This window comes from Hibiscus syriacus, unplaced genomic scaffold, assembly GCF_006381635.1.
Source record: "Hibiscus syriacus cultivar Baekdansim isolate YM2019G1 unplaced genomic scaffold, ASM638163v2 tig00110909_pilon, whole genome shotgun sequence".
Lineage (NCBI taxonomy): Eukaryota > Viridiplantae > Streptophyta > Magnoliopsida > Malvales > Malvaceae > Hibiscus > Hibiscus syriacus.
In genome coordinates this window covers 112,674-124,650 of record NW_024062909.1, presented here as the reverse complement: position 1 = coordinate 124,650, position 11,977 = coordinate 112,674, and the positions used below count along the sequence as shown (strand labels likewise).

Below are 11,977 nucleotides of genomic sequence, written 5' to 3'. Positions count from 1 at the left end.
TCAGGATTATATCCATTATGTCATTCAGAAGATTGTTGAACTTAAATAAGACATTGGAACAGATCCTACACTTGTATGCCATTCATATTGGGTAACATTAGTTACAGGATTCCAAAAGTAAAGATAACTGGTTTTACTATCAACTAAACCTTTCCATGGTTCGGGAAGAGTGGGATATAACAGTGAGTATCTTGAAACAGTAGAAGAGACAGTCACTGTAGCAATCATTGCAAGGAAATGCACCAACAAAAATCGTCTAGCTCATCCTGATGATGTTTATTTCTTCCAGTAAGGTTGTTAAATTGGATGCCACCAACAACAAGGTCGAGTCCATCAAATATACTCATCAATTGCTTCAATCGATCACTATTAAGTTCTTTCACATTTCAAGGATATGCCAAGACAGTAAAAGGCAACCTCTGCATCACTGATTCCAGAGAAAAGAGATAGAACATTGATACCACCGAGGAACATGTCTCTAGCATATCCTCCTCATGTATGGTTTTTAGGGAAACCTAGAAGCATTTCCAACACATCAGGTTCAAGTGAAACAACTTTATTCCTTCTAACCCATACCAGATTTTATTTTCGGCACTCATCAAGAACATACTTCTGGACACTCGAAAGTGGCTCATCTTTATAAGCTTCAAGAGCCTTACGGATCCTTTCTGTCAATCTGGCACTTCCTGTACATGTTTGTAAACAGTTCAACTTTGTTCTTGGATCCCAGGAAGGTCATCAGTTTGTTGTCAATGGAAAAACATCATGTATGGTGCATGGAGGAAGCAGAATAAGAGGAAATCTGTTCTCAATTGGCAGATTATGAATGTAGCCTTTTTCCGTGTAGTAGTACAAAAATACTTTGAATCTACAAAGTCTGGCTCTACATCGTATAAGTACCGAGACATTTTGGTCCAAACACCAACTGGAGCAAGCGCCACGTTCTCGTAGTAGAAATAAGAGGCCCAATAGCATCTTCTGGAAGTGTTCTTTGAGTTATCTGATTTGATTTGGTAAAACCCCAAAACCAATCATTGGATTTAAAAGATGAACTGCATAATCGTCTTCATTAATAAACTTCTTTTCAAGCTTCCTCTGCTTCTTCCTTTTCCAAAAATCATAGCTTGGGTTTTGTCTTTTCTTGTAATTGGGGTCATTGCATAATGGCTTCCTATCTTCTCCTGAAAGAAGTGCATCAGTAGCCTTAGCCATTTGAGCAGCACATATAAAATCTGTCAATTCTGCAATTGATGAATCTGGACCACATCTCTCCATGGTTATTGAAGCCTCAGCCTCTGAGTACCCCATTTTCGTCAAGTATAACAGTTTATTCTCGTCATCAGAATCATAATTCAGGATTTCCTCGGTATCAGAAGAACTATCAATATCTTTGAAATCATCTTGAAAGATCGCTTCATAATCAGATGAGTAGTTATCAAAATCAACATGTTGCATGGGTGCAGATTTTTCAAAAGCCTGTACCACTGTATATGTAGTCTTGCTATTGCATCAGATTACTGTTCACATAAATTGGTTTCTCTCCCACAGAAAAGTATATTCCAGAAATGGCCTTCATCGGAAAAAAGGTTCACTATGTCAGCCTGGAATGAATTACCAAGCAATTTATACTACTCTGTCTAACTAGATTCCTCCAGATCTAAAAAAAATGGGCACCTCATTCAAAAGAGGCACATATCTTAGATATTTCAGTTAGAATGATTAAGCACTTCTTAAGTGTGTGACAACATGAAGAGAATTCCTCCAGCTACTTGACAACACTGCTGTTTAGTGACACCAGAATGAGAGTATTCAAGATAAATAGATTTGGGGTACGAATAAAGCCACAAGTACCCATAACAGTGCATTGTCAAAATTGAACCTCGTAGGGATCATGAGATTCAAGTCAAACAGACATTGAAAGTAAACCAGAATTACAATGTTAGGGCATTTTGAAGGTTACTTCAGAAAGATCCATATGGGGCATGCTGAAAGCCCCTTTCAATCAGAATCAGGAATATTGATATATTTTGAACGTTTGTATTAGCAAATGTTGGGGCATATCGAAAGCCCATTTCAGACAGAAATTATTCACGTGGGGCATTCTGAGGGCCCACGTCAGTATGAATATTTGGGCATTTTGAAAGCTCATATCAAAAAGAAGCAAATGTTGGGGTATACTGAAAACCCATTTCAATCATAATCAGGAATATTGACGCGTTTTGAATATTCACGTCAACAAATGTTGGGGCATGCTGAAAGCCCATTTTAAACAGAAATTGGAATAACATTTTGAATATTTATATCAGCAAATGTTGGGGCATGCTGAAGGCCCACATCATTATGTGTTAAAGATCATTGCTTTGAGCAAATATTTCCAATAAGATAGAAAGGTATGAAGAATGAAAATGGTGAAACAGTGACAGTCGAGCTGACTATACATAATTGCTTCGTTCATCAGGCAGTTACATTATGATCATGTTGTTGAACAAATATCTACTCAGCAAGTATGGTTTCAAGTACCCAATCTTCTTAACCATGTATCACATGACAGCGTGTTCTTTGTTAAGCTACATCATGGTTGCATGAATAAAGATGGTCCCCAAGCAGACCATTCGATCTAGGATTCAGTTCCTCAAAATCTCAACTTTGAATTTTGTATTCTGTGTGTCGGTGATGATTAGAAATATTTCTTTGAGATTCCTGACAGTTAAATTCAACCATATTATTGAGGTTACGAAGCTATTTTTTCACATAAGTTGTTGTTTACTTGATGACATTGAATAAAGAGGCTCAGCTTATGTTATTCTTATTTCCATTGTTACTGGTGTTATCATTGCCAGTCAGGGTGAACTGAGTTTTTATCTATTTTGGTTTTATCATGGGTGTTTCATCCCCAGCGGTAAGAATTCCATGAACCTCTTTCTGTACATGACTCCTATAGTTGATATGTTTCTACTTCCTACAATGCTCATTACGGAAGAAAATATGATCGATATCACACTTGCCCTTGCTCAAGATGATATCAATATCAGTTGGCATCTCTTATTCAATACGACACTAGCATATTTGGTTAATTTGACCAACTTTTGGTCATAAAACACACCCACATTTCACTTATATTTCCATTGAGTTTTGTTCTCAAACGGTCTTGTGACATCATACAAAAGTTTTGAACATTATGAAAGAGCTTCCCAGATTAGAAATCTGTGCAGAAGCCACAGGAAATGATGAATGTGTTGTTAAAAGTTTTACGAGCATCTGATCAGAAGCCACAGGAAATGATGAATGTGTTGTCAAATGTTTTACGAACCAGTGATTATGGTGCTGAACCAATGTTGTGATCATATGGTTTTCATTTATTGATGCAAGATGAAGTTCTTCAACCCCAAGGTTAGAAGTGAGATATGATAAAGATTTCTTTCCACAGAAGGGAAGCTGAAATTTTGACAACAAGAAACTAGTGGATCCAACTAAGATTAAACGACAGGTTGTTGTTAAGCATCTAGACATGATATGGTCTAAGCTGCCTTGTTCGAAATCCAATTAAATGTGGAGACATGAAAGGAATTAGGATAAATCTTCCTTATAATCTGTTTCAAGAGTCAAATTAGAACAGACGTTGCTCTCCTAATTAATCCCTGCTGAGTCAGACATATCTACATCTACACTCTTCAAAGATGATAGATTCTCTCTTCAAAGATGATAGATTCCCTTTTCAAAGATGAAGGCTTTATTGGATTTCTACACAAGTCCAGACAAAGAAAATTGGTTTTATCCAAGACAAAATGGGGCATCAACGTCATAATTCTGATTACGACAAGAGTTCTACAAATGAAACGGTTTCTTCTGAGACTTTAATTCAAATTAAGCAAATAAGACACAAAGATTGCTCTTCCAAACCAGAAATGCCAGCTTGAAATGACATTTTGACCAAGTGAAGGAAGACCGAGTTCACCACTTTGAAATCAAATGAAGATTGCATAAATATTCATGCATTCATAAGAACATCATTTGCATAACAGAAAAAGCATTACATTCTACATTTAATTGCATTCAAACATAAGGTTTTGCAGATTTTCATATGAAAAAGAAGATTCATGGTGAAAAATACCTTACAAGAAGAAGGTATTCAAAACCGAAAATGCAGGAATCACGTAAACATCTGAAGAATAGATGGACGTAATCCACAAGAATGAACATTATCTTTATTTTGGGGCATGTTACCCAATCAACAAATTATTTCAATGAGAAAACGCTTTCCAAAGTTTCTCATTTAATCTTTTCTAAAATGAAATTGTTGAAAAGTATAAAAATGATTTTCATAATTTTTTACTTAGTAAACTATTTCCAACATTCGTAAGCCCTACAGTGCAGGATGTTTTCAAAAAGCCTTCGGGAGCTTTTTGATGTTTTCAAAACCCTCAGGGTCATCTGTAAGACCTACAGTGCATGATGTTCTCAAAAAGCTTTCGGGAGCTTTTTGATCTTAAAGCCTCAGGGCCATCTGTAAGACCTACAGTGCATGATGTTCTCAAAAAGCCTTCAGGAGCATTTGATCTTAAAGCCTCAGGGTTATCTGTAAGACCTACAATGCATGATGCTTTCAAAAAGCCTTCGGGAGCTTTTTGATCTTAAAGCCTCAGGGTCATCTGTAAGCCCTACAGTGCAAGATGATAAGACCTCAGGGCCATTCATAAGACCTCTGGGTAGAATGTTTTCAATATTTCCAGAAGAGTTCATAATGAGAAGAACTCATCTAAAGAAGGAAGAAGAAGTTCATAATGAGAATAACTTGTTCAACCTTTTGCTTTAATTCATCACCCGATGGATTAACATTGCCAGAGAAAGTTCATAATGAGAAGAACTTATCTGAAGAAGGAATAAGAAGTTCATAATGAGAAGAACTTGTTCAACCTTTTGTTTGAATTCATCATTTGATGGATCAGCATTACCAGGTAGAGTTCACAATGAGAAGAACTCATCTGAAGAAGGAATAAGAAGTTCATAATGAGAAGAACTTGTTCAACCTTTTGCTTTAATTCATCACCCGATGGATTAACATTGCCAGAGAAAGTTCATAATGAGAAGAACTTATCTGAAGAAGGAAGAAGAAGTTCATAATGAGAAGAACTTGTTTAACCTTTTGTTTGAACTCATCATTTGATGGATCAACATTACCAGGTAGAGTTCATAATGAGAAGAACTCATATGAAGAAGGAAGAAGAAGTTCATAATGAGAAGAACTTGTTCAACCTTTTGCTTTAATTCATCACCTGATGGATTAGCATTGCCAGAGAAAAGTTCATAATGAGAAGAACTTATCTGAAGAATAAAGAAGAAGTTCATAATGAGAAGAACTTGTTTAACCTTTTGTTTGAATTCATCATTTGATGGATCAGCATTACCAGTTAGAGTTCATAATGAGAAGAACTTTTTCAACCTTTTGCTTTAATTCATCACCCGATGGATTAGCATTGCCAGAGAAAGTTCATAATGAGAAGAATTTATCTGAAGAAGGAAGAAGAAGTTCATAATGAGAAGAACTTGTTCAACCTTTTGTTTGAATTCATCATTTGATGGATCAGCATTACCAGGTAGAGTTCATAATGAGAAGAACTCATCTGAAGAAGGAAGAAGAAATTCATAATGAGAAGAATTTGTTCAACTTTTTGTTTGAATTCATCACTCGATGGATCAACTTTTCCAGAGAAGTGTTCATAATGAGAAGAACTCATCTAAAGAAGAAGAAGAAGTTCATAATGAGAAGAACTTGTTCAATTTTTTTTTGCATGACTCTATCACAGAAAGAGATAGATCAGCACCAACATTTCCATATGAAGTTTATAATGAGAAGAGCTCATCTGAAGAGGAAGAAGAAGTTCATAATGAGAAGAATTTGTTCAACCTTTTGCTCGACGCTATCACTAAAAGAGATAGATCAACATCAACATTTCCAAAAAGAGTTCATAATGAGAAGAACTCGTCTGAAGAGGAAGAGGAAGTTCATAATGAGAAGAATTTGTTCAACCTTGCCTTAATTTATCACATATGAAGTTGAATCAACGACACCTCTTTTGAGGATCAATATTTCTAAAAGGAGTTCGTAATAAGAAGAGAAGAACTTATAGCTCAGAAGTTTGAACATTTAAAGCTAAAAATGGTGCTTTACGTCTTTTCTCCATTCTTGTTCTACAGCAACGAGTAAAGAGGGGCAGCTGTAATCACCATTTTTACCTTGACAGTAGCCATCTCCACGTTACAGCTCCAGCATATTCCAGCAAGCCCAGAACAGCTGTCCCTCCACCACAACAGTGTTCCAGTAGCTTCCAACACCAGAATAGCTGTCCCTCCACGTTTCAGCAACTTTCACGTCATCGGTAGCTCCCACGACCTCCCTTGTTCCACGTTCTGAATCAGCCAATCACCACAAAAAATAACATAATGTAAATCTTTATTTTTTATATGTAAACTGTGGCTATAAAAACTCCATAACCGTATGTAAAGAGAAGGAGGAATCAAGAACAATACAAAGAAAATCAGAAATAAAAATAAAGCAAAGTTCTTCGTCAGAGTCTAGGTCGCCGGAGAAACGTCGGTTGAAGAATCGGAGAAAGGCTTGAGATTTTCAATCTCGTTTTTTGTAGTTTAATCCCAAATCGGGATTTAAAAAATTTTTTAAGGATAAATTTTTAGGTTCGGGTTTTGTGTGGGATAATCGGAAGAGTGTTTGGCCACCGATTTACGGTGGTCGGTGTCGAGGCCTAGGCGTTGAATTGCTCTCGACCAAGCCAAGGAGAGGAGACAGAGAGAACACAGAACCCAAAACCATTAAAAGATCGAAGAAAAAATTGAGAGAAGCCTTACCGAAGAAGCTGCGACGCCATCAGAGTTCATAGGCCGCCGTAGAAGCAAAATACCGAAGGTATTTTTTGTAGATCTATGTAAATAGGAGATGTTTTGTGGGAAAGAGGGGTCGGATTCGACTGTAGATCATCCCAATCAATGTTTTGAGAGATTTTAGAATTTTTTGGCCACCGATAACGGTGGCCGACGGCAAGGAAGGTGGCGGCAGACGGTTGCCGCCCGGTGACCGGCTTCCCTCCGGTGAGGGAAGCTAGAGAGAAGCGAGAGAAATGATATTTCTCTTCTCTAGAGAAAGAAGAGAAATGAGAGAGCTGGCCCTTCGGGCTAGCCGTTTCGGGTTTAAATACCCCTCCCCGAACGACGCCGTTTTGGGGAGGGGTCTATTTGTAATTTATTAAAAGTTAAACCCTGTACGCAGTCCAGTAATTTTGTAATTTTATATTATAGTCACTAAAATCAAATTATGAACTTTTTAATTTGATTTCTTAATGTTATTTCTTTATAATTTAGTCACTGACATAAATATTTTAGACAAATAACCGATTTAGTCCTTTAATTCTAATTAATTTTATTTTAATCTCGAATACATGTTTTAAACTTATTTTAATTTGATATACGAATTTAATATAATTTTTAATCTAGTCACTAAATTAATAAAAAATAAAATAACATGTTTAATCCCTATAATTTTAAATAATTATGAATTAGGTATTTAATTCTATTAGGTTATAATTTAGTCATTAATTGCAATTTTTATTTATTTTTTTTTTTACAAGTTTTATACATAGTTTTAATTTTATTTATTGTTAATATGTTTACTTTTAATTATTATTACTATTATTATTATTATTATTATTATTATTTAGTCATAAATATATATATTTATATAATAAATAATATGTATTTTATTTATTAAAATCTTATTTACTTATTTTTAACATATTTTAATCCTGTTTTAATATTTATTTATTTGTCAATATTAAGAAAGGGCAGTCTTAAAATAATTGGATGTCTATTTTCTGATATTTTTAAATAAATAAATATCCTATTTTATAAATTATATATATTAATTGTTTTAATTATTTATTTATTTTTAATATCGAAGAAAAGAGCTGTCTTAAGGCACCTAGAAGTCCTTTTCTGATATTTCTAAATAAATAAATATTTTATTTATAAATATATATAAATTACTATTTTTTATAATTATAATTTTGAAATAATAGGATTATAAATTAAATATATTTTTATTTTTTTTTTAATTTCTAATAATAAGAGACAATTTATAATTAAAAAGTACTAATTTTGGACGTTGTAGGGGTGCTAATCCTTCCCTAAACGTAACCGACCACGAATCCCTTTTTATTATTAAAAAGAAAGAATTTTTGGTTAAAACGCAGATCAGTTTATCTTTTAATCGATGTTTTCTGAAAAACTCTTTTAAAGGATGATTTTTAGATATTCGACCTACCTGACCCAAAAGGCCGATGGCGACTCCCAAAATATTTTTTAAAATCAAAATCATTAATTTATTCACATCACTTTTCCCGCCGAGTAAAAATTTCGTGCCCGGGCAAAAACCGGTTAAGACACATATATAAATACTCGAACTCTAGACATTGCTTAAACCATATCAAGTTACTTGCCACTTGAACCAACCCCTATTGGTTAATGATACAATAACTTTTTAAGAACAATGTTTTACCCTTTTTAAACTAGTTTGGTCCCAAGCCCAAACATTGCATTAAAAAGACTAAAAGGGAAGATTTTTCAGGTAAAATTTTCTATGATTTACAGCCCCTCATAGCTCCATAATCTTGATGTAGTACACGTAAAGGAGAGGGAGAATTCTATCTCCAAAATGTCTCAATAGCTACATCACTATTTTGCCTTGCTATCAAAGTTTACAATATGAACAGTGTGGTGTTTTCTATTCTAATTCTCTAATTTATAGAACTCAAGAATGAACCAATAGTGCAATGAAATTCTTGTGCTAGAGTAACCGGCAGGAATTCAGATTACCAATCTGTAAATCCATTTTCGACAGTCATGCATTCTCGGTTTACTGAGTATGATGTGGATCTGTGCCGTTGGATATAGCTATCACCTATACGGTAACCCTCATCTACCATAACTTGTCTTCAATTGCTTCCCGTGACAGCCACATCGAAATACATACAGAGGCTATTTCCAATTCATCAAGCCAGTTATCGATGTCTAAACACGAGCAATCGGAGAGAAGGGAGGGTTAATCACATAGGATAGTGGGTTTGCTACTGCTCTCTTGCTGACTTTCTTCTTCTTCTCTTTGACTGCTTCAATTAAGAGTTTCACTTCATCATCGACAAGTGATTTTAGTGAATTGCATTCGGACAAATGTTCAGTTTGTGCCTCCACGGCAGCAGCGGGGGTTTCAGTACCATGCAATATGGAAACACAAATAGAAAATGCTTGTAACACTGATAACTTTGCATGGAAATCAACTGCATACCCTCCTTCGGTGGCTGTCAAGGTCAGTGCCGGTGTATTCTCTTTGGCGCCCTACATAATAATCAAAATTTAGTAATAGACGTTAACTAAACCTAGATAATGATCAATAATCAGAAACGGTATAAAGAAGAAAAATGATTTCTAACAATCTTAACTATATTATCATCCGAGCATCAAACCGAACCACAGCGATAGAAAAATGATTCAGCATTTAGTGATATACCAGGATGAAGAACAAGGGGTCTTAACTTAATTCCATTGGATCCTGAGAACCTTGTTAAAAGGCTCTTTGGCATAAAAGTATACATGCATATGTTAATGTGTACCTGAAGAAAAAGTTCAAAAGGCTGCTCACTGTCCAACCGTGGTTGATCTTCGGAACAATTTATACCGGAATTGCCAAAAACTACAAGGGGACAAGCCATGTCCCAGCCTCCACAATCGCAACCTCCACCCTTCCTCCACCTATCAAGTAGCGATGAAGGACCTGAGGTCTCAGTATTAGGAAAGCCATGGTTTCCAGTAGGAATAACCACCTTCACCTTTTCTTGGCACCTGCTATCTTGTATGTTGCTTTTGCATTCTTCAATCAAAGAGACATTGAGAAGGTTTAAATGCCTCTTATCATCTATTTTATCCCCTCTTCTGTATTTCAAGCTCTCTCTCTTCTTAAATGGTACTTGCATGACTATGGCGGCAATTTCAAGGTTTGGATGCAGATTGGCAGGTACCAATTGAGTTGATCCATTCAGGAAATCAACCTCATCACTGTCTGAAGCAAGAGTTAAGTGATCTTTAAGCCTCACTACATTAGAGCAATCGTCTGATTCATAACTTCCAACATTCGAGCCTGGACTAGAACAGGTCGGTGTTTTACAAACATCAGGTGATCCTTGGACCAAAACACGCTGTCTCGCATGTGCGATATCATACAAAACAAACTCCGTAACCATGGAGTTTTCGAGCACCCCTCCGTCTTTAATTTCCGAGCAGAAACAGCAGGAGACTTGCATCTGCGCAACAACCGAAGAATCTTTGCTACTATCACTCAATCCCCACATACTGGCATTGCTCTTCTTTCCATTGCTGAAGGAGTGAAAGGTATATACCCAATTAAAAGCATTATCTTGCTTCCACTGTTTGGCCAGAAGAACAATATCTTCCCGTTGATTCATTGAGAACTCGAAAAAAGGCACCCCTTGTTTCACTCCCAACTTGAGACAACCGTGTAGGTGAACCGGTGAGCTTGCCACTGCAGGGTGAATGGTATCTTTCTTGATAAACTGGGTCTCCGGTTCAGAATTTCGATGTGAATATGAGAAGTCATGTAACAAAGATTTCCGAAATGTCTTATCTCTTCTCGTATTTTCCATCCCAAGAGTTCTGTCACAGTCAGCTTCTGCTGCATAACCCAAAGGACTTCGTAGAGACTTTGATTTCATGAATGGATCAAACATCTTCCTAATAGGACTAAATCTAGCTTTTGAGCTGGTTTGGGAAAATCGGTCACTTTCTGATGAAGAGGGTGAATGACACGCTTCCATCTTAGCAGATAGTGACTTATGAAGGTTCCGAATCATGTCTTTTTCAACAAGTTCGTTACCATCATCTGTATGACGGGCTACCGGTTCACATCCGAAACTTTTGTTCCTCTTGTTATCAATCCCTACAGTTTCCACCAACTGTTTTTCTCTCTTTTCGGAATCTTTATTATCCGAACTTAGACAGATTTCAACGAAGCCATCTGATGAGCATGACTCGAAATAAGGTTTGCTAATGGAAGCTGATTTCAAGTTCGAGCCAGTAGACATCACTGAGTTCCTCTCTTGTGGGCTCTCGTCTTCTGAATTGCAAAGAGAATCGACAATCCTAAACGAATACGGGGTGTCACTACTACGTGATAATTCAACTTTCCTCCTCCCCTCAACTGTGCCTGTTCTTTTCATTTTCCTTACCTCTTTAGAGCTTTGATATATGGAACCTCGCTTCAACTCAGCATTACCTTCGCCCCCAACAGATCTACACGGAGTGGTTTTACAAGAAGCACTGCGGTAACGGCGAAAGGCGATTTCAGTAAACCCCTCCTTTAGCCTCAATACATCCTCGTTATGGCTTGGTTTTCCTTTAAGATATCTCTTTTCCATGTTCAAACATTGCCGAGAAGATGGAAGAACAGTGTTAGGACTCAGATCTAATGTAAAGTTCTTCTCTAAGTCCGAATCCATCTCTAGTCCCATCGATTCATTTACAGTCCTGCAAGAAATGCCAGTAATATAAGCACATATTCAACAACATTCAAACTAACAGAGATCAACAATCCACAAACTAATATATGCTCGATTAATTCCCATATGCTTAACCACATATACAATTTCAGATGAAGATTTCTATTGAAAAATTGAAAAATAAATCTATAATATCAATGGTCTAATGCCATTAGACCATATCCTGAAAACAACTAAAAGGGGAAAAAGTCTTGTCCTATTACGATAAGGAATAAAAAAGAAGAAAAGAATGAAGAACAGACAAAAATCACTAATGAGGGCTTAAATAAGACCTTAATGATCAAGCAAATACAGCCTCAACAACAAAGTAAAATCTCAGCTCATAAGGGAAAAACAGATTC

General features: G+C 36.1%; 1 protein-coding gene across 1 annotated transcript; it reads right to left on the bottom strand.

Moving 5' to 3' along the window:
- Nucleotides 1-9,015: 9,015 nt before the first annotated feature.
- Nucleotides 9,016-11,673, bottom strand: LOC120146297. The gene is made up of 2 exons (XM_039159898.1): nt 9,678-11,673; nt 9,016-9,402 (listed from the first exon to the last, which is right to left on the bottom strand). The coding sequence occupies exons 1-2, from the start codon at nt 11,586-11,588 to the stop codon at nt 9,079-9,081; spliced, it is 2,235 nt and encodes a 744-aa protein (XP_039015829.1). The 5' UTR covers nt 11,589-11,673; the 3' UTR covers nt 9,016-9,078.
- Between the last annotated feature and the right edge of the window lie 304 nt (nt 11,674-11,977).

Bases quoted from the DNA above. Each gene is read 5' to 3' on its own strand.
- LOC120146297 (XM_039159898.1), bottom strand. From the start codon at position 11,588: ATGGGACTAGAGATGGATTCGGACTTAGAGAAGAACTTTACATTAGAT. The intron at 9,403-9,677 runs GTACACATTAAC...ATTATTATGTAG, and splicing joins CTTTTGAACTTTTTCTTCAG to GGCGCCAAAGAGAATACACC.